Source organism: Balaenoptera ricei, chromosome 1, assembly GCF_028023285.1.
Source record: "Balaenoptera ricei isolate mBalRic1 chromosome 1, mBalRic1.hap2, whole genome shotgun sequence".
Lineage (NCBI taxonomy): Eukaryota > Metazoa > Chordata > Mammalia > Artiodactyla > Balaenopteridae > Balaenoptera > Balaenoptera ricei.
In genome coordinates, this window is record NC_082639.1 from 75549236 (window position 1) to 75573664 (window position 24429).

At 33.8% G+C, this 24429-nt stretch overlaps 1 protein-coding gene across 4 annotated transcripts in view; it reads right to left on the reverse strand.

The window, feature by feature from the left end:
* Nucleotides 1-24429, reverse strand: part of COL24A1 (collagen type XXIV alpha 1 chain) — a 389925-nt gene that overhangs the window by 282327 nt on the left and 83169 nt on the right. For 3 of the 4 annotated variants that reach the window (XM_059925499.1, XM_059925479.1, XM_059925509.1), the window contains exons 12-15: nt 23462-23515; nt 19247-19291; nt 3289-3342; nt 1224-1268 (exon numbers count right to left, since the gene is read on the reverse strand). In XM_059925499.1, the coding sequence (XP_059781482.1) occupies nt 1224-1268; nt 3289-3342; nt 19247-19291; nt 23462-23515 (198 nt within the window). The remainder of the gene's footprint in view (nt 1-1223; nt 1269-3288; nt 3343-19246; nt 19292-23461; nt 23516-24429) is intronic. The other variant, XM_059925489.1, reaches the window with a different exon arrangement.

The window sequence follows — 24429 nt, forward strand, 5'->3', positions numbered from 1 at the left end:
GCTGTGCGCGGGCTTTCTCTAGTTGCGGTGAGCGGGGGTTACTCTTCGTTGCGGTGCGTGGGCTTCTCATTGTGGTGGCTTCTCTTGCTGTGGAGCATGGGCTCTAGGTGCATGGGTTTCAGTAGTTGTAGCCTGTGGGCTCTAGAGCGCAGGCTCAGTAGTTGTGGCGCACGGGCTTAGTTGCTCCGTGGCATGTGGAATCTTCCCGGACCAGGGCTCGAACCCGTGTCCCCTGCATTGGCAGGCAGGTTCTTAACCACTGCACCACCAGGGAAGCCCTAAATTGATTTTTAAAGAAAATCCTACCTCTGCCAATGGTCATGCCCTACTTTTAGATGAATAGAAATAGTTTAAAGATTCTATTTTCATTAGGCTCCTTACATTTCATTAAAGTATGTCAATCTCACCTTTAGCTAGCTCAATGTTAAAGCATATGGCTCTAAATTTATCTAAAATATCTATAATTTATTTCCTGTCATGAACCAGAAGCTTGGATGAGAGAAATATATTTATGAAGATATATCAAAAGTAACAGTCTGTTCACTCCAATGAATAGTCAAAAATTTATCAGAGAGCTACATATTTGGACTACATTGTTTTGGCCTCCACAGAATTGCTTTTATTAAACTGTACTTTGCTGACATGAGAAACTTCAGTGAAACTCAAGAGTTGAATTCACTGTATAAAAACTGATTAAGTGAACAAATAATATAGTCACTTTTTTTAAGTACAATAAATAAGTTAGGTATTAAAATGGTTAATGGCAATGGTGAAGTCCAGCTCCTACCTTTTGTCCAGGATGGTTTTCCTAACCATTTATTCAATTTTATTTCATAAAGCCTACTGTTATCATGTGCTTTTGTTTAGACCTATCTGCCTCTCTAGACCAGATGGTATGAAAGACTGTCTCAAAGGAAAGAAGTGGCTATTCTATGTCTTACACTTCTGGAGAAACTGAGTCTTGATTAAGTATCCTTAAGACAAATACACATATACATCAACCTGTAGAAATTTGTTATTTCAGTGTATCCTAAAGTATAATTAATTTTTAAATTCATACTACTGGTCTAATTTGCATATCTGGTGGGGAAATACATGTGAGCAAGATTGATATTCAACAATGACACTAAAACTTTTCATTTTTGTAAAGTTTTAAAAACACATCTAACAAATATAAATACACGCAAAAATATTTGATAAGAAGGATGATATCTGATACTCACTCTAAGCCCAGGAAATCCCGGAGGACCAATGCTACCTACAAGTCCCTAAGTAAGAGAAATGTGCAAAATTGGTTAAATATGATTCCAAACTACTAAGGGTATTTTCTAAAGATGAAGACAAAAATTTCTAGGAAAAAATATATCAAAATTTACCTTCTTTCAGCTAACTTCTGCAACTTCCCTACTCTTATGCATCCTCCTAAGAAGTGCAAACCTCTGGTGGCAGCTTATATTCTTTAAAAGTGGCCCTGGCTTCATGCTTTTAGATACTAGGACTACCACCTAGCCTAGGATATAGACTTCTCTGTGTCTCCTATGTACCTAATAAAGGAAGTAAATCCCATTAATAATCAGCATTATAAACATAATTAGCCTATATGTAGTATGAAAAGACAAGTGGTCAGCATGTCAGGTGAGAAGAACATTTTCAGATGATTTAAAACACTTATCAGCTCTTTTGAAGTACATTATTTAAATTTTCTAAATTTCTCATTTATGAAACTGAAATAGTAATATTGTTTTCATTTTGTATAGAATTAAAACTGTAATTAAAACTCTAATATATATATATGAGCTTTTGAAAATTTTCTTAAAGCACTATACAAATGTAAGAAATGACCAACCTTGTTAAATTATTTGTATGAGATTTAAAATTATCTATATTAATTTTTCCAGTTGATTCATGATGGGTCTTTGTGACAGTCTTAAACTCATCATTACAGTCTTTGTGATAATTCCTACTCTACTCCATGTCAGACTTACATCATTTACAGGGTACAAAGTATAAGAATACACCCTCCCTTTATTTTTGCATTTCAAATTCTGTTTTGAAACAAAGGTACAGTATAAAATATAGAGAATAATAAACCAATAAACTGAAAATATCCAATTTATTCTTGCATTCTAAAGAAGACTCCAAATGCTCTTCCAGAAGTATTATATTTTAAATATAAACAGCAGACTTCAAAGAGAAAATTTTTAAATATTGTTAGGAGTCCAACCCTAACAAACTTCATGTATATTTAACTGACAAAACATTAAATAAGATGGCTTCACACTAGGTATGCAAGGACATAAATGGTATTAAAGAAAAAATGTAAATAATGCTTTACTTTATTCTGCCTGAAATGGGAAGCTCCCCAGAATCATGGGCAAGAATAAGATGGTAAACATTCTACTTAAGACATGATTCAACTTTTTAACCATTTGTTTGGAAATCAGTTCTACTTTTATTTTATCTTCCAAGACTTATAACAAATAAAACTTTTGCTAAATTCACTGAATAAGCTAATACAGTTATAATTTAGAAAAAAATAAAAAAGAAACTATTTTCAAACACTTTAAGCATAAATGCTAATAATTTACATAGTCTAAATATAGGAACTATTCCTAATTTGTGATCCAAGGATTTAGTAGTTGATTCTAATTCACCTTAAAAATCTTATGAAAACAATGTGTACATGACATATATTGGGGGATAGCCATTTTTTGAGGGCAAAAAGTAAAGACATTTCTGCCTAGGGTCAAAAAACAGCATTCCATCATCATCCTTTGAAAATATAATTAAACTAATTTTAGAATTTTAACTTCCTAATCTGAACATAGGTATCTAAACAATCCCCCCCAAAGACTTCTCTATATAATACTGAAAAGTAAGGTAGATCAATGACAGGTTTGAGTCCAAAAGAGCAATCACCAAATGCACAATTTTTACATGAGGCTTGTTAGTACCTTGATGTACATGAAAGGCTTTTTTCCCCATGCCCCTCCCCACAAATACACAAGTCAGTATCGTGATTGCATACTTCTAATATTTTAAATAATCAGTCATGTTTAACATGGTCAAAATAATTAATTTTAATGACTATCTCTCAAGACAGAATTTATAACACTTCTGTCTTATTTCCCATGCTGTAAAACCACAAAGTGGAATGTGCTCAGTGGTATCAAAACTGTCTGGCCAAGAGTGCTTGTCAGGAATGTGGTAATGAGAATGGCAAGTACAGTTGCTATGAAGTCTTGAGTGATGTTAGACTGCGAGGGTGGACCATCACAATTTACTCACAGGACTGCCATCAGGACCTGCAGGGCCTCTGTCTCCAAAGTCACCTGGAAAACCCTGGCCCAAAGAAAAAAGAAAGAAATGCTATTACAGCCAAAATAGATAAAGAATTCATTTTTGCTGTGTTTTCTGATAAGGAACTTAGTAATAGGAAATATTTATTTCCTAACCTATAAATTATAGTGCAACAAAAATGTGTATTTGTTTTGCATAACACTTAATTGATTTTAAGCACACGATTGCTATAGTTTATAAAATTATTTTACACGCCACTCAATATATACAGAAAGCTAAGCTGCAGAAAATAGAAATTTGTTATCCATTATGTAAAGAATCACTGAATGAGAGGAAACAGAACCAAGATTTCCAGCTGACCAATCCATTAGTTTTGTCCACTACTTCATGCTGTTCCTATACACACACCACAGAGAATGAAATGACTATTAATATTTAGCATGTGCTTAGCACACTTACCTTGGCTAAAGGCTTTATACACATTATTATATATGCACTACTTCATTTCATCTTCACAGTAGGTCAAATCAATGAGTACTAATATCCTCACTTCATAGTTGAGTAAGTTAAAGCCCAGAGAGGTTAAATCACTTGCATCCACTAGTGTTGGGTGGGACTGAGCTTTGAATGCAGGCAGTCTGATTGCAGAGTCAGTGCTTGTTCTACTATGCTATATTGAATACTTTAACTCATCATTCCAAGATACAATACAACATGTAAAAACATCATTTAAGGGAAAATGCACATAAATATTGTAAATACAAAATTTATACAAAATATAAAATACAAAAGTGCGATTGAAATATAAGCTTCCCAAAGGTCTATTGAGAATTCTACACAGTAAAACTGTGAAGGACAGGAAATTAACACACTTCCTCATTATAAATTCTATTGTAAAATAACTCAATTACTCAGTTACTCTTGCTTTATATACTCAAAGTTTTTCTCTAGAGATTTACCATTGAGTTTATCAACTTCAAAGCTCCCTTTTTAAAAGGCTACTTTACAAAATTCTTTATAATACTTATTATGAACACTTTGACAACACTCATTTTTAAAAACTTATAAGGCTAACAAAATAAAGTACATTATTAGATTCTTATAATCTTTTATTTAGGCAAGCCAGTATTAAATATTATGTGTTCAACAGATTGCCAAAAATCACTGGTTCACTAGTATAAACACGAATGGGCTAAGCTGAAAAGATGGTTTAACAATGGAAAAAAAGGTATGACGTTTCTAAGACATAGTTAACTCGTAGGAGTGGTTTCTCTTATTTTGTAATGAGAGGATAATGCAAAAACCATCTGTAGAGTCAAACATATTGCAGCCATACCCCTTTCAAAGTCAGTTGAAATTCAGGCAGGCATTTTGCTCTCATTGTCCTTGGAAGTCAAACCTGTTGACAATAAGCTCACAAATCTGCAATACATCATTCCATACAGTATGAATTATTACGGGTATTTGAAAGTATTTATGATACACAGGTAATGGAAAAAGTAGAAGAAAAATACTGTAATAAATCTGAAACATAAGAGATGATTGACTTTTTAGATGGATCATAAGCAGGTTTTCCAGAAACCCCAGTGAAATAATAAAGAATGGGGGACATACTGCATGATTCCGTTAATGTGAAATGTTCAAAATAGGCAAATCTATGGAGGTAGAAAGTAGATTAGTGGTTGTCGAGGCCCGGTGATGTGGTGAAGAACTGGAGAGTGACTGCTTACAATATTGGGTTTCTTTCTGAGGTGATGAAAATGTTCTAAAATTAGTGCAATGGCTGCACAAGTCTATGAATATACTAATAACCACTGAATTGTACACTTTAAAGGGGTGAATTTTATGGTACGTATATTACATCTTAATAAAGTTTTTCTCATAAAACAAGGAAACAATTGGTCTGGACAAGGAGTGGGATTGCTGAAAACATCTTTGGGGACTCACTCAGGATTGCCTAGAGGATGTGCTCTTTGGGACCGACTGGCCCCCCACCCTCATCCAGTGGGAGGAGCTGCTTTCCAGTTCAGCATCCCACAGAACTAGTGATTTCTCCCTGCTAGGAGAAGGGCGAGAACTGTGATTAGTTCTCCACTTATCACAAAGTCTGTATTCTCTACAACCAGCATGAAAACAATGAAATAAGCACTTACTGATTTCAACTTCCTATTCTTTTGGTAGTTCAATAATACGTATAATAAATATTAGCTGTTCAAAAAAAATAAAAAAAATAAAAAAATAAAAAAATTAGCTGTTCAACTTCACTTTGCCCCCGAAACAATTTAGTTGAACTGAGAATACACCTACTTTAAAATTTTTTATGTATTATTTCTCTTCTCACTTTACTACTCATTAAGCAGTTCATTTTTAACTCTCTATTCTAGATAGAGATATCTTTTTGTTTTAACCCATCTTACATGTTGACCATTGTGTCATCAATATTTGAAATAATTCCTACATTTTCTTGTTTCATGAAATATAGTACAGTTAATGCCATAAAAAGCATCATTATATTTGGCTACATATTGGACATATATTTTCTTTTGAAGAAAATCATGCCAATGTTTTATATTGTTAAATATGTCACTACTTGTACAGTGTTATTCAGTTGTTATTTCAATTTTGGCAACTATATGCATTTTTTTTTTTTTTTTTTTTTTTTTTACTGCAGGTAAAGCTCTGAATTCCTTTAATAAAATAAACCTAAGTATTTGCAACCATATATCTTCACTGTAAAAAAAAATGATCTTAAAGACTGGTTGTGAAATATGGAACAGTAGTGACAAAACACTCTGCCTTCTAACTTAGAATACAAAAGACACAGTTTCTACAATTTCTTTCTCCACTTGAAAGAATTTGTTGCAAAATGAAATACTAAATTTTCTCTCATATTTACTTAGTGGAAAATTATAACCCCTAACTTAATCAAACTGTGTTCTCTTAGAAATATCCTCCTACTACCAAAGGATATAATGGCCATTTTCCAGGATAATCATCCATAGGAAAGCTTGAGTTTTTGCCCTTTTTGCCCAACTTGCCAATTTCATGAATGTAATAATCATCTTCTCTGTCATACTGAGGGAAGTAAGTCAGAGAAAGACAAATATCATATGATATCACTTATATGTGAAATCTAAGAAAATGGTACAAATGAACTTATTTACAAAACAGAAATCAAGTTACAGATATAGAAAACAAACTTATGGTTACCAGTGGAAAAAGGGAGGGAAGGGATAAATTGGGAGATTGGGACTGACATATACACACTACTATATATAAAATAGATCATTAATAAAGACCTACTGTATAGCACAGGGAACTCTACTCAATACTAAGTAATGGCCTATATGGGCCATTACATCTAAAAAAGAGTGGATATATGTGTACGTATAACTGATTGACTTTGCTATAAACCTGAAACTAATGCAACACTGTATGTTGTGTCAACTATACTTCAATAACAAATAAACAAGTAAATAAATGGCATGCCAGAGTTGCATTGTTACTTCTGTGAACATAATTCTCTTTTTTACATTTTCATTGTTTTGATCAGTTGTAAAATTTTATTTTGTAAAGAATATAACATTTCAGGGATTTCACTTGATCTCTTCAAGTTATGAATAATTTTCTTGCTCATTTCCACTGTTTGATCAATGTAGTGGACAGATTTTGAGGTGACTCTTAATGATTCCTACCTCCTGTTGCCCACATCCTTGTATGATACCCTCCCTTTGTGTGTGGTGGGACTATGACTTGCTTCTTCTAACAAATAGAATAGAGCAAAGGTAATGGGATGCCAATGATGTGATTATGTTATACTACATAAGAGTCCATCTTAGCAGCCTGGAGCTAGAGTCTTCCTGAGTTTGATGAAATAAGCAGCTGTGTTGGAGAGGCCCACACAACAGGGAACTGTGAATGACCTCTAGGAACTGTGGACAGTCCATAGGACCTGAAGTTGGGCGATAGCCAAAAACCAGCAAAGAGCCAGGGCCTCTTAGTTCTACAACCTCAAGGAAATGAATTCTTCTCACAACCTGAATGAGCTTGGAAGTGAACTCTTCCCCAGTCAAGCGTCCAGATGATAATGCAGCAGCTGACACTTTGACTGCAGAAGACCTAGTTAAGTAGTATCTGGACTGCTGACTGATGAAAACTATGAGATTTATTAATGGGTGTATTTTAAGCTTCTAAGTTTGTGGTATTTATTATGTCGCAACAGATAGAAAACTAATACAATTGGTAATTAAAACTTTAAATAAAGTCCTATTTGTACAACTTACTGTGTGGTAATGCTCAATGTAAGACTTCTCACACTGTTTCTAGATTTTAAACATTTAAGTAAATAATATTTTTGAAGATTTTCTACTGCTTTTAATTCTCTATTGAGAATTATAATCCATGAATAATCAATATCAGTTAAATAAATTTTAAAATTTATATTTACTTTAAAATTTTTACTGTAATCTAATTAAATATCTTTTTAAAACTGCATAATTCTACCATTTCCTATCCATCTAGCTGCCAACATGAACAATTTTTATCATGCTTCATGAATTTTGTTTCTATACCTATGATATACAAAATTTAAGAGTAATATGAATTGTTTAATAGTACAAAATGTTTCTCAGTCTCTGGGAATTTCTCAGTCTCAGCTATTGCAAATATTGCACTAGTTCTACTACCTCTGAAACCAAAAATCAGAACACAAAGAGAGGCAAGAAAATAGAAGGTTTGCATTACTTGAAGCAGTACTTCATTTTACAAGAGCCTATTGCATTCATACTAAAAGGAGAATTAGATAAGTAAATTCATCTTTCCTCAACCGAAGTGCTTCTACTGCCTGCTCAGTCCTCATCGCAATCTCAAGCAGTTTCCATCTCTAATGTTGGCAGTGGTACCAGCTACAAAACTTCATGGTATTCAGATGTGAGGTTATAAGCAAGAGATGTGGAGAAGAATTTCTCTGAGCCTTGAACATTATTAGAATACTTTCGTAGCCAGCCTCAAAGATGGACCCTCATGATTCTCACTACCTGGTATTAATGCCCTTGTGTAGTGTCCCCCCATTTTGACTCCTGGCTGGCCTATGTGACTAACAGAATATAGAAGTAACAGAATGTGAATTCTTAGGCTAGGTCATAAAAGGCACTATACCTTTCACTTTGCTCCCATGGACCACTTGCTCTGGTGGAAGCCAAAACCATGCTGTGAAGACACTCAAGTTGCCATGTGGAGAGTTCCCCATGGGGAGGAAATGAGACTTCCCACCAGCCAGTAAGTGAGCCACCTTAATAGCAGATCAGCCCCAGTCAAGCCTTCAGATGACTGCAGTCTTGCCCAAAATCTTGACTGTAACCTCATATGAAACCCTAAGCTAGACCCACCCAAATAAGCCACTCCCAAATTCCTGACCCACAGAAACTATAAGAAATAATATATGTTTATTATTACTGTTTTAAACCGCTAACATGGAGCAATCTGTTACATAGCAATAGGTAACTAATACATAATAACAAGAATGGATGTCTAGGATTACAGGTCATACAATGCCAATGCTAAGTGCTAAATCCTGAGTGATGGAAAAATCATGTGTTTTTTAAATACATTTTATTTTATTTGTTTGTGATGTACAGGGTCCTCTAAAGTGCAGAGCCCAGATCAAGTTTCTCTCTTGCCTGGGTCTGATGGTACTGTTATCAAACATGGTAGTTATCAAACATTAAGAACAAAAGAGTATTCTAGACTTGGTATGCCTGAATATATATGTGGTGTTAATATTGTAGACTACATACAGATACTATATTTGGTGGTATAGCTAAATATCAGGAAACAGTGGAAAACTTATTGCTTAGGGAGTCTAGTAAAAGAATTATTTTCCTAGTTCTACAAAGACATTAGAAAAACACTGAATATAAAATAACTAGAGAAACATGAGGACTAAAATAACCATAAAATACTGGTGACTATATTTATGGAATTAAAAAATAAAAGCATTGCAAAATTTTTCTGTTAAAGACTACAATTAACTATGAACACATTTTGCTCTTTCTAAAGAACAAATGTTTAGAAACAATATATTCAATCTAAAGTAGAGATAAATTAAAATTATCATAAAAGACATATATACTAAACAGGCATTAGTGATAAAGTAAACAGGCATTACCAATAAAAAAAGAAATTCAACTTTTTCCAAGATGAAGCAATGAAAACAGAAGACTGCACTAAATTGTCTAGGACTAGACACACTAACATAAAACCCAGAGGTTAATTTTACACATTCTACACATGAATACATACTACTAGAAAATCCTGATATTTTAAAATCCTTCAAAGGGAAACACAATTACTGTAGGTAAAGGCTAGAGTGTAAAGTGCTCTATGATAATCCAGCCTCTGCCTCTTTCTTTTCCTTATAGGTAAGACAATTTGATCCACATTTCAAGGTCAACCATGTCCTAACAGTTGAGACTAATTTTAAACTTAGGTAGGAATTTAATGGGTTTTAGACAAATTCTTGGAGATTTAGCATCAAGTCAGGCTTACTGTTAACCTAGCTATGATCTGGGCCTCAGTTCTCAGTCTCAAGTTCCTGCCTTGCTCTTAAAGAATGGTTACCAGCTTGTACTCTAATTCTGGGAATTGGAATCTGCCTTTTTCCTGTGTTCAAGAACCAGTTTTGTCACACATTATCCCTCAATCATAAGGGCCACGCCTCATTCTTGCCATTTTCCCACACTGAGAATACAAGCCAAGCCAAACCTCACTTCCATATTTGCACTCTCATTTCCACATTCCTGATTTTGATAACTTACAAGACTCTCTTGAGTTTTCCCTTACATTATCCACCCTGAAAATAAATGCCTGTCTGAATTCCCATTTGTTGGTGTCATACCTCTATGAAATCATGCTCTTCCTGGACTTCCCCAAAGTTACCAACTATAGTTCATTGGGCATCCCTCTTCTCAGTAACTAACCCGACCTTGAAGATGGGTTTAATTCAAAGTACTGGTCTCTTCATACATCTTGTCAAGCTATAGTTAGCCAAACATAGTTACTACAGATCATCCCAGTAGAATCCAGAAAATACATGTTTCCTGAAAGAGGCAGAATCACTGAAAAATTAATGACAATATTTGGTAATGCTCTAGCAACAGTAGTTCTTTCTTTATGAATTAACTTCAAACCTTTCCTGGGACAAAGAAAACACTGTCTCCAAATTCTCCATAAAATGTATGTATTTGAAACACGGTTGTGCAATACGTATTTAAGATTGTTTGGGGCTAAAGATAGAACTAATAACGGATGTCTAACAGAAGGATTTTATATTCTGAAATTCTAACACTGGAGTTAGAAGCCAAAATACAGTTTACTTTAAATAGACTCTTTTAACAGAAAGCTGTAAGAGAAAAGGAGACACTCCTTTCTATAGTTGGAAAAGTAAACATCTCTGAAGTCCCGGTGCCTTAAGGGTGTTATTTTGTTCACTATTCTAAGGCTGCGATATTTTGATATTCATAGGAAGAAAACTGAGTACTCTTTTGCTCTTTGTCAAACTTCAAATACAATATGATTTGATTATTTATAATCTATTAATATCAGATCTGAAAAAGTCCTTAGAAAACCTGTGTATTTTGACAACAGTTTTCTAGGTATTGTTGAGAGTCAATCCAAATCTCCAATACCACGTTACCTTCAATCCTGGAAAAATCAGTTCTGGCATAGATATTTTAGGTCATGGAGCTACATAAATTTGCTTCAACTTACTACAAGAGACTACTGATTAAATCAATCTGGGAGCCCTGTAAAACGCTTTTCTAATAGCAGCTATAGAATTTCCTGACTGCGCACTACAGAATGAAGTTTGGAAACTTTGCACTAAAAAGAGAGCTACTTGGAATTAGTAACATATATAAAATATGAAGTTAACAAATACATATATATCCTCTTTCCCTGTGTCTCCCATTTTTTTAAACAGCATTCTTCTTTTCTATTATAAATCAGCAGATGGTTTTATGCTTTTAAATAATTTGGTTCATATCATATGCTCCAAGAAGCTTCTCAAAGACAGTAAAACATGTAAAATAGAACAGGAGTTCTTTGGTGTTTTAAAAAGAGTCCTGACCAATAAAGATTGTCTACTATCTTGTTTTTAAGATCTCTAATATTAACTGACAACAAGGATTTTGATCCAATTGTGACATTATAGGGAGTGTAGGAGGGAAGAAAAGGAAGAGGTAAGAAATATAGTATTCAATATCAAAAAGCATGAGTACACAAACACTGACTAATATGTAACTGATTACATAAGGCATTTAAAAATAATTGTGATTAGTAAGTACCTAATACTAAGATCTTAAAATCAAAAATAGTTTACAATACAAGGAAGAAAACCACTTCTCAAATGTCAACAACCTAAGACTAAGGAACAAATGAATTTGTTAATAAAACTACTTTTACATAGTCTGATCCTAAAATATACCAAATTCCTAACAAAACCAGTTTTTTACTTTTCCTGATTGAAAAAGCAAAAACACATTATGTGACAAATATTAACTCCATCTGCAAACTCTGAATAAATACAATGTTTTATTTTGGGGAAGAAAGAGTTTTCTGGGAAGATTTAAAATGAAATAACTTAACACAAACATTAATGTAAAAAATACCAGTACAAGGCTAAATAATAAATAACTCAAACAACCAAAATAATATGTTATTTTAAAATGTATCCATTTTCAACAGCATTCACATAATATTTATACTGTCTAGGAGAGGATATCTCTTACCTGTAAGTCTATAATTTCATTAAAACAATACAGACATCACTAAGGAAGCTGGCTTACAACAACTTAATTCCATGCTTAATGTTTACTCAGGGAAATAAGTGATTCTTTGGCAACCAGTATAAGCATATGATTTACAGCAACATCTTCCCAAACTTAAGCTTAGCAATATTACTAACAATTTTGGACAGGACTTTGACTACTTCCCTATATATTTCTATGCTGCACAGGTATATGATGTCATGTCAATACATATACACTTTCATATTTTTGTAAACTATTCACACCAAACATAGAGCTTTAGTATTCAGGTTAGAAACCAATACAGTAATCCAAAAAAGCTTATATTTATAGTGACCTAAACTTGGATTTTGAAGTTTTCTATGCCTACTGCCTTCACTATTTTGACTATCAGAGTGTTTCATATTTCATAATACAGAAAGTGAAGTAATTTATTTTACCAGTTTCTGGCTTTAAATTCAGAGATTCTAAAAATATAAGTGTAATATGTTACATAAAATTTAAGGAGTTATCTAAAAGGAGTTACTATTATTCTACAAATTACATGTTACAATAATTATTTAAAACTGAATCATGTCGAACAGGCACATGAAAAGATGCTCAATATGGCTAATTATTAGAGAAATGCAAATCAAAACTACAATGAGGTATCACCTCACACCAGTCAGAACAGCCATCATCAAAAATCTACAAACAATAAACACTGGAGAGGGTGTGGAGAAAAGGGAACCTTCCTACACTGTTGATGGGAGTGTAAATTGGTGCAGCCACTATGGATAACAGTATGGAGGTTCCTTAAAGAGTAAAAATACAGTTATCATATGATCCAGCAATCCCACTCCTGGGCATGTATCCAGAAAAGATGAAAACTGTAGTTCGAAAAGGTACATGTACCCCAATGTTCATAGCAGCACTATTTACAATAGCCAAATTATGGAAGTAACCTAAGTGTCCATTGACAGAGGAGTGGATAAAGAAGATGTGGTGTGTGTGTGTATATATATATATATATATATATATATATATATATATATATATATATACACACACACACACACATATACACACATATATTCCATTTTATATGGAATATATATATACATATTAATATACATATTAATTATATATAATGGAATATTACTTAGCCATAAAAATGAATGAAATAATGCCATTTGCAGCAATATGGATGGATGTGGAGATTATCATATGAAGTGAAGTAATCAAAGACAAATATATGATATCACTTATATGTGGAATCTAAAAAAGTGATACAAGTGAACTTATTTACAAAACAGAAACAGACTCACAGACATAGACAACAAACTTATGGTTACCAAAAGGGAAAGGGGGAGAAGGGAGGGATAAATTAGGAGTTTGGGATTAATAGATACACACTACTATATATAAAATAGATAAACAACAAGGACTTACTGTATAGGATAGGGAACTATAGTGAATATCTTATAATAACCTATAATGGAAAAGAATCTGAAAAAGAATACATACATGTATAACTGAATCACTTTGCTGTACACCTGAAACTAACACAACATTGTAAATCAACTATACTTCAATTTTTAAAAAACTGAATCATATGCTATGCTCAAAGACTGAGTAATTGTATCTACCTAAAATTTGAGGAAACAAGCTGATTTACAATGTAAGACTAATTAAATTAATTAAAGGGGAGTGGTGATTATAATAAAGTACATCTTATTCTAAGGACAGTAAATGAAATAACATGGATGGGATCCACATAGCTGTACCTTAATGAAGCACCAACCTACACTTCTAAATAGCTATGAAACCAGCAGAAGATTGGACATAACAGTCTTTGACATATGATTAGCCAAAAATTTCTTAAATATGGGTCCTTTTTAGATTTCAGCATTTCCAGGTTTCTGTATTTTCTTTCACATGTATGGTTTCTGTCAGCTCTTTATTTTGGCCTGGATCCTTTAATTCTGCTTCTGTATTTGAATATCTACTTCATATATAACAACAAATAGTATACATAATTTAATAAATGATGAAGAGAAAATGGCCATATTTGTATTCACACACCTAATATCTTTCCACATCAAAGAGAGTGGAAATGTTAGCAAAAGATATCTTCCTTTTACTATTATTAAAACAGTAATAAGTGACAATTCTTCTCATGGAATTTGAATCATCTAAATTGAAATATAAGTGTCTCATGCCACATAATATCCCATACTAATATGTTTTCCCTTACTTAATGTCAAAGATACCTGAAGATGATTTTACTTATAATAAACAGAACACGGTGGAGCATTTATGCATAGGATAATATTCTGGAACAGTCTCTGAGGTCAACCTTGGCATAATTTGACTTGTGGGTGGAACTGTATCTTATTCTAAGTACAGTGATTTCCTCATAAACATGGTCAAATCATCTTGTGGTAAAATCAAGAGAAAGTACATATAGCATACATGACACAGTACAGCACTAGACAGATTTTTTATAATAAACACTATTTAGGAAAAACGGAATGCATGTGTTTTTCAAATATAATTTTTCTAAGATCTAAATCTATTACAAAGGTATATATCTTTAAAGAAATAAAACTTTACAAATTTTGTAATATAAAGAACAGTGCACTCAAAAAAAAAGAACCCAGTGATCATTCCATTCACTATTTTTCCACAGTTTTCTTGAACTCCTCTTTTGAACTCAATAGCATCTGTTGGATAATTTTATAATTTCCTATGGAGTTAAGAAACCAGAAGTTATCTATAAATTTCCATGGACGATTTTACAGTTCATTATGGAGTAGGGAAGTAGATAATACCTATATATTGTCAAGATAAAGTTAAGGGACTTCCGTGGTGGCACAGTGGTTAAGAGTCCACCTGCCAATGCAGGGGACATGGGTTCAAGCCCTGCTCTAGGAAGATCCCACATGCCGCGGAGCAACTAAGCCCATGCACCACAACTACTGAGCCTGCGCTCTAGAGCCCGCAAGCCACAACTACTGAGCCTGTGTGCCACAACTACTGAAGCCCGTGTGCTCTAGGCCCTATGTGCTGCAACTACTGAGCCCACATGCTGCAACTACTGATGTCCACACACCTAGAGCCCGTGCTCCGCAACAAGAGAGAAGCCACCGCAATGAGAAAGCACACGCACCGCAACCAAGAGTAGCCCCCAATCGCTGCAACTAGAGAAAGCCTGCATGCAGCAATGAAGACCCAACACAGCCCCCCCAAGGAAAGATAAAGTTAATATCTATATAAGACCAGCTATATTAATAAATAAAGATGGTAGCTACTTAAGTGATATATCACAGAGACTCTGTGAAAATGTTTCCTCAGCAATGCCTAAAATTCCACCATTAAAGATTACTTATTTTGTCTTAAACTATACTTAAAATATAATTACTAATGGGTATGGTAATACTTTAAGCACTGGAAGTAATATAGTAGCATAAATAAATTAATTAGTTCTTTTACTGACAGCATACTTTGGTAGGAGATGGATGAAAAAAAATCAAGACATAGAATGGAGAGGACAAGAATAAAGAAGATGAACTTCACCTACTATCAATTTTGAGAAAGCCCAATCTGCATATGTAGATTAGATATTTGACACGTAAGAGAGGTACTTCTGTTGGGATATGTGTAAGAGGAATAAAATGTAAAGAAATAATATACTAACATTCAGAAGTATAATAGAGTGTAATCAAATGAGATGGCATACAAAGTATTTAACAAAGTCCTTGAGACTAAAAATTGGTGATGATGGTAATGATGATGGTACAGTTTCTGCTGTTATAATTCTTACAAGATTAACTTTAATGTTGAATGTAATTGCAAGAAAACAAAATGTTTGGCTTACTTTTCATTTCTTGACAGTTTCATAAGTTTATCTTAATATGTTTAAATCTTTAAAGTGAAACCACTCCTATTCAACACAGTTTTGGAAGTCTTAGCCACGGCAATCAGAGAAGAAAAAGAAATAAAAGAAATACAGATTGGAAAAGAAAAAGTAAAACTGTAACTGTTTGCAGATGACATGATACTATACATAGAAAATCCTAAAGATGCCACCAGAAAATTACTAGAACTAATCAATGAATTTGGCAAGGTTGCAGGATACAAAATTAAAGCACAGAAATCTCTTGCATTCCTATGCACACTAACAATGAAAGATCAGAAAGAGAAATTAATGAAACAATCCCATTTACCATCACAACAAAAAGATTAAAATACCTCAGAATAAACCTACCTAAGGAGGCGAAAGACCTGTACTCAGAAAATTACACAACACTGATGAAAGAAATCAAAGATAACATAAACCGATGAAAAAATATACCATGTTCTTGGATTGGAAGAATCAATATTGTGAAAATGACTGTACTACCCAAAGCAATCTACAGATTCAATGCAATCCCTATCAAATTACCAACGGCATTCCTCACAGAATTAGAACAAAAACTTTTACAATTTGTATGGAAACACAAAAGACCCTGATAGCCAAAGCAATCTTGAGAAAGAAAAATGAAGCTGGAGGAATCAGGCTCTCTGACTTCAAACTATACTACAAAGCTACAGTAATCAAGACAGCATGGTACTGGCATAAAAACAGAAATATAGATCAATGGAACAGGATAGAAAGCCCAGAGATAAACCCATGCACATATGGTCACCTAATTTATGACAAAGGAGGTAAGAACATACAATGGACAAAAGACAGCCTCTTCAATAAGTTGTGCTGAGAAAACTGGGCAGCTACATGTAAAAGAATGAAATTAGAACACTCCCTAAGACCATACACAAAAATAAACTCCAAATGGATTAAAGAACTAAATGTAAGACCGGACACTATAAAACTCTTAGAGGAAAACATAGGAAAAACACTCTTTGACATGAACCACAGCAATATCTTTTTTGACCCACCTCCTAGAGTAATGCAAATAAAAACAAAAATAAACAAATGACCTAATTAAACTTAAAAGCTTTTGCACAGCAAAGGAAACCATAAACAAGATGAAAAGACAACCCTCAGAATGGGAGAAAATATTTGCAACCAAAGCAACAGACAAAGGATTAATCTCCAAAATATACAAACAGCTCATGGAGGTCAATATCAAAAAAACAAACAACTCAATCAAAAAATGGGCAGAAAACCTAAATAGATATTTCACCAAAGAAGACATACAGATGGCCAAGAGGCACATAAAAAGATGCTCAACATCACTAATTATTAGAGAAATGCAAATCAAAACTACAATGAGGTATCACCTCACACCAGTCAGAATGGCCATCATCAAAAAATCTACAAACAATAAATGCTGGAGAGGATATGAAGAAAAGGGAACCCTCTTGCACTGTTGGTGGGAATGTAAATTGATACAGTCTCTATGGAGAACAGTATGGAGGTTCCTTAAAAAACTAAAACTAGAACTACCATATGACCCAGCAATCCCACTACTGGGCCTATACCCTGAAAAAAACATAATTCAAAAGGACACATGCACTCCAATGTTCATTGCAGCACTATTTACAATAGCCAGGACATGGAGACAACCTAAATGTCCAACGACAGATGAATGGATAAAGAAGATGTGGTACATGCATACAATGGAATATTACTCAGCCATAAAAGGAACGAAATTAGGTCATCTGTAGAGATGTGGATGGACCTAGAATCTGTCATACAGTGTGAAGTAAGCCAGAAAGAGAAAAACAAATATTGTATATTAACACATATATGTGGAATCTAGAAAAATGGTACAGATGAACCTATTTGCAGGGCAGTAATAGAGATGTAGACGTAGAGAATGAACAAGTGGACATGGCAGGGAATGGAGAGGGTGGTACAAATTGGGAAATTAGGATTGACATATATACACTACCATGGGTAAAATAGCTAGTGGGAACATGCTATAAAGCACAAGAAGCTCAGCTCGGTGCTCTGTGATGACCTGGATGGGTGGGATTGGGGGTGGGGGGTGGGAGGGAGGTCCAAGAGGGAGGGTATACAGGTATACATATAGCTGATTCACTTCATTGTAAAGCAGAAACTAACACAACATTGTAAAGCAATTATACTCCAATAAAAAATAAGTTTATCACATTTTGCCCATATGTCATGAAAAAATAAATCATGTTCTTCTAAGTAGTGTGAGGTAGAAGACAGACAGCAGAAATATCTATGTAGTAAGGAAAAGGATCTTGGATTTACATTAGAAGGAGCTGGGCTCAATTCTTTATTTTAACCATGTGATTCTGAGCAAGTATTTTAACATCACTGAGCCTCGTTCTCCTCACCCATATAATAGTGCCATTGTCCTATTCTATCTTCAAGAAATATTGCAAAGCTCAAAGAATAAAATGCTTTAAAAGGATATGAATATTCTGGTGAGATTTGTAATCCTTTAGTATTATAATCAGGATTTTAATTATACACACCAGAATTTTAGAAAAGCTGTTATTAAAGACAATTTTCTTCCACAGAGTAGAGAGCAGAGTATAGCACAGAATGTCTTACCCTAATAAATATCTTTGAATTGTAATAAAAAACAGCACAAGTGAAAAGCAGGTGGCTAATTAGCTATACTAACACAGTCAGGATAACCGAGGATGCTTTTTCTGAACCACGGTTTTCTCATTTGTTAAATAATGGGGTATTAGATAATGTCAAAATTTCCTCCCATCTCTGAAATTATTATATTATCTGGCAGAATTCACTTTACTTGATTTTTTTTAACATGAAAATATAAGAAACTAGTTTCTGAGCTAACATCTGAAGCAGGCATTTTAAAAACCTCTAAAACATGAGGGTGAATAGTGCTTTCATAAGTGTTTTAAATTGTTCATGTATTTCCTGTGACATTTTAATTTTAGCACCTTGTCATGGGGATAAAGGTCTCTCCCACCGGTATATTAAATGGGTTAGATGTGTTACATTTCGAGTTATTTTTTAATCTAAATACCCCTTCACATTCTCAGGTATTACTGGATAGGCTGTTAAAGTGGCAAATTTTAAACTCTGTTGAATGAGATGGATTGTGATAACAAGAACAACAGCTACATTTGTAGTTCAACAGGTGAGAAATATGCATATAATTAGATTATACTCCTCTAAACCGAACCTCATAAAACAAGAATCAAATTACCTGTCTTCCCTTAAGACCCCTCTTTCCACGGATCCCAGGAGCACCCTAGAATGTGAAAAAGTCAAAAGTAAATATTTGTTCCCTTCTTTGATTGGGTTGCTTGGTTTTTTGATATTGAGTTGTATAAGCTATTTATATATTTTGGATATTAACTCCCTGTCAGTCAAATTATTTGCAAATATTTTCTCCCATTCAGTAGGTTGTTTTTTTGTTTTGTTGATGGCTTCCTTTGTTGTGCAAAAGTTTTTTAGTTTAATTAGGTCCCATTCATTTATTTTTGCTTTTATTTCTTTTGCCTTAGGAGACAGATCCAAAAAAACATTTTATTTTTGGATCTGTGATTTATGGCAGAGAGTGTTCTGGTTATGTTCTCTTCTAAGAGTTTTATAGTTTCAGATCTTACTTTTAGGTCTTTAATCCATTTTGAGTTTATTTTTGTATATGGTGTGAGGAAATGTTCTAATGTTCTTTACCATGTAGCTGTCCAGTTTTCCCAGCATCCAAAGAAGACATACAGTTGGCTACCAGGCACATGAAAAGATGCTTTACACTGCTAATTATTAGAGAAATGCAAATCAAAACCACATGAGATATCACCTCACACCTGTCAGAATGTCTATCATCAAAAAGAACACAAATAACAAACGTTGGTGAGGATGTGGAGAAAATGGAATCCTCCTACATTGTTGGTGGGAATGTAAATTGGTGCAGCCACTATGGAAAACAGTATTGGTGTTCCTCAAAAAACTCAAAATAGAACTACCATATGATTCAGGAATTTCACACCTGGGTAAATATCTGGGAAAAATGAAAACACTAATTCGAAAAGACTCAGGCACCCTGATGTTCATAGCAGCACTATTTACAGTAGCCAAGATATGGAAAGCAACCCTAGTGTCCATCAACAGATGAATGGACAAATATATCCATACGTGTGTATATATATACACACACACATATGTATATATGTGCGTGTGTATACACACACACACGCATATACACATACACACAATGGAATATTATATGCCCATAAAAAATGAAATTCTGCCATTTGCACCAATGTGGATGGATCTAAAAAGAGAATATTCTCTCTAAAAGAGAATATTATGCTTAGTGAAGTAAGTCAGAGAAAGACAAATACTGTGTGATAATTCCACTTATATGTGGAATCTAAAAAATGAAACACACAAATGTATATAGCAAAACGGAAACAGACTCACAGATACAGAAAACAAACTAGTGGTTATCAGTGGGGAGAGGGAAGGATTGAGGGGCAAGATAGGGGTATGGGATTAAGAGATACAAATTACTATGTTTAAAATAGATAAGCAACAGGGATATATATTCTACAGCACAGGGAATTATATAGCCATTATTTTTTAATAACCTTTAATGGAGTATAATCTATTAAAATACTGAATCAAGATGCTGTATACCTAAAAGTAATATAATATTGTAAATCAACTATACTTCAAAAAAGTAAATATTTGTTGAATCAATTAATGAGTTATTTTTTCTCAACCATCAGTTTATGAAGTATGCCAAAGAGAAAAATAAGTTATCCTTTAAACTGGTGTGATATTCAGAAAAGCTTCAATGTATTAATTTAATTCAAGCGGCCCCTTTTCTTCTTCATAACAAAAATCCTGATTTTATTCAGAAATCCATCCCATCTGTATTTCCAAATGGGATCCCGCCATTCCTCTGGTGATAGTTATTTGTCCAGAGGTGGCATGCAACCAAAGTTGGTACAACCAGACAAAGGAAGTCTTATTTTCTGTACCCAACAGACAATTACCTCCTCTCTGTCTGTCTCTCTGGCTGGACATAAACAAAGGCATATTTAGCCCTTGCACTGGGAATCTTGCAATCATATGAGAAACCAGCCTTAGGATAAAGCCAGCGTTAGTCAAGGCAAAGCAGAGAGAAGGATAATGATATCACTGTGCTCAGGATCATATTGTGCCTAGATCCCACCTAACCTATGGGTTTCTGGTCATAAGAAGCAGCCATCGGGCATAGTACTTAAGTACTCAGTCTTTGGAGCCAGAATATCTATGTTCAAATCCTGGCTCTGCTCTTATTACCTATATATAGTCTTAGGTATGTGTGTGTCTCTGTATGCCTCATTTTCTTCATCTATAGTGAGAAAAATAATACTACCTATCTCACTGGGTGTCGTGAGATTAAAGGAGCTAATTCGTATGTACTATTTGCACAGCGCCTTGCATGTATATGTAAACATTCGATAAATCATTTGCTGTTATCATTATCATCATTTATTTTAAATTTCCTCATTTTGAAGCCAGTTTGAAATGGGATCTTCTGTCACTTGCAGTCCAAAGCGTACTAACTGATAAAATCCCTTGAGACTTATAATCACTTTTAGAAGCCTTAGGGACTAAGAAATATGTCAGAACCATGTAGCTTGGGATTTTTGTATATACAGACAAGTTAGCAGATATCAATGGTTGAAGTAATCCATTTACTTTAATTCAACACTGCTTAATAAATATTCATCTAATATTCTCTATTGAAAAAAGAGTTCAAAGATGAGCAATATGACTCATTTCATGAGGATTTCACACATCTTTACATAATGTAGCCAAGCATTTAAGAAAAATAATTATTTTCTAAAACTTTAGTAGCTTCAGTAAATCTCAGCAGAAAACCTAAGGATAGTACAGATAGAATTATATAAGAACTTTTTCATATATACATGCATGTGTATATTATTGACTTCCAGAAAGAACTTTTTCTTCCCGTTTGTTTTCAGGAGTGATTAGAACATTATTTTCTTTGGCTTTTCTCTACTGAAATATTTCATAACATAATAACAACACCCAGTTAGCTATACCATTCATGGTTTTAGTGAGAATTTTGAAGTAGCCTAATAATATTAGGACATGGTACCTATAATAGGCAGAATATCACAAAAGGGTCTTATATTTTATTTGAGACAGTCTTGATATATTCATATAAGCTAGTCGAAATTACTGAGTGTGATTATAGGCATTGTGCCTATTGATAGTGTCACAGGGATCCTTGAATTCAAGATGATGACATTTTGCAAGGACATATAACTTTCGTTTATTTATTACATCAATTACTAGAAATAACTTCATTCCAACAGGTCAGGGAAGGATTGTATCATAAGCAGTACAGTAATTAACAATGTAAACTATATATACTCCTTTGGGTCTATAAGAAGCAGTTCAATTCTTTGCATGATAGATTGGAAACATCATCTGCAAGTCTGCTGTGTTACATAGCAGTTAAGTGGCTTAGCTGTAGGATCACACTGAAGATATCGTTTGCAAGTGAAAGAAATGACCTGTGCGCTCACCACAGGAATATCTTCACCTCTTATCACCAAAGTCAACTAAACATTTTGATTGTCATTACAGCACATGTAAACTCTGAATGTTTCTTCTCTGTGGAGGCATTCACAAGTAACTACAAGAAAATGTGATTTATCTAGCAAAGAATAATCTGATTTATTTTCATTTGCAAAAATCAGTTTCCAGATATGAAAAAAATTTTGCCTGAACAGCACTTGTATAATAATAGAGTTAAATGCTAAATTCTGAATATGATTGTTTTCAAACCTGAGAATATGCTAATATTGTTTATTCTACTTGTTTTTAATTAATATTGACAGTGTAGATGAAGAAATGCAGCTAGAAATCACTGAACTGCATATGGCACTGAAAACTAGATATGACGAAGTTGGAATGCCAGAACTCTGTATGTATCTTGGTTAACTTTTATAAGTAGAACAAACCATTTGGCAAAGATTCTACTTTATTCACAAGTACCTACATTTATGAACAGCTATCTTCCACTATTAAATTAAACAAAAAAATATATCTTTTGAAGTTGATTTATTACACATTACATTGTAAAATACAAACCCTGCCAAGAGTTTATACTCAAATCAAAGATCAATTACAAAATAAAATCTCCATAATTAGATAATACCAATTTGTGTTTTTTAAAAGTTAAATTTAAAGTTGCTAACCATAAATATTTATATCACCTCGCTTACCTAAAACACAATTCAGTAAAATTTAAGAGAGTTTAATTATATTTCTGGTAGGTGACTTTCCTTAAAGCTGGCTTGTTTCACTGCCTGACATCTGGGTTTATGAGCCCTGTTATACTTTACCCTAAGTATATCACGTTAGAAATAATATTTGAAGGAAACAGACTTACTCTTTCTCCTTCAGGTCCCAGTTGTCCTACTTCTCCAGGAGAGCCAATGAAACCCTTAAAGTAAGCAAATAATCTTTGTATTATCTCACTTAAATATTCACCCTGTAAATAATTCTAAATAGAGATACTTAAAATTTATTCCTAGTAATATGAAATTATAAGGCATAACAGTTTGAATAATCTTGTGTCTTTTCTTCTAGAAATTACAGTTCAATCTTTTCATTAAAAAAAAAAAGTAGGAAATGTAACTTAAGGCATGGTGGCTAATAAAAATCAACAAGCCCAAATTCTTTTCTACATTGAATATCACAAAGGGCAGAAGACACAGATATACAATTAACTAAAATGTAAGGCAGAATGGAGGTATCCAAGAAACAGAAGTATGGAGGAGGAAGAGATTCATTCCAATGTGGCAGGAGGTAAAAGCAGTCAGAGGAGGTTTCAAAGGAGACTGGCACCTGAGGTAGGCCTGTGGAGTAGATAAAGTCTTGATAAGCAGAGGATGGAGAAAGAACACTCCAACCAGCACTACAGTAAGCAGAGATAAGATAGAGAGGACTCCGGGAGCGTTTGTAAACGGTTAACTGACAGTTTCTTACATGTGAGATGCTTTGGAGAGAAGCAGACCCATTGTGCCCTCAGGGAGATTCCAATAGGTCTGAGAAACAAGGGGTAAAATAACGATGCAAGCTACTTTATACTACCATACTTTAGTTAGATCTCACCTGTGGCAAATAATAACCTGTTTCATCAATTTAATAAATAAAGTGTACAGTAGTTTAGAGAATAGATTAAGGAGAGTCTTAAATTTCAGACAAAGAATTTTAGACTTTATAGTTCAGATAAGAAGCTACTGGACTTTGGGGGAGTGTGGTAGTGCCCTGATGTTAAGCTGTTTTTCTAAAATATTAATCTGTGGACAGGATACAGAATACACCCCAGACAGGAAACACTGAATGTAGGAAAAT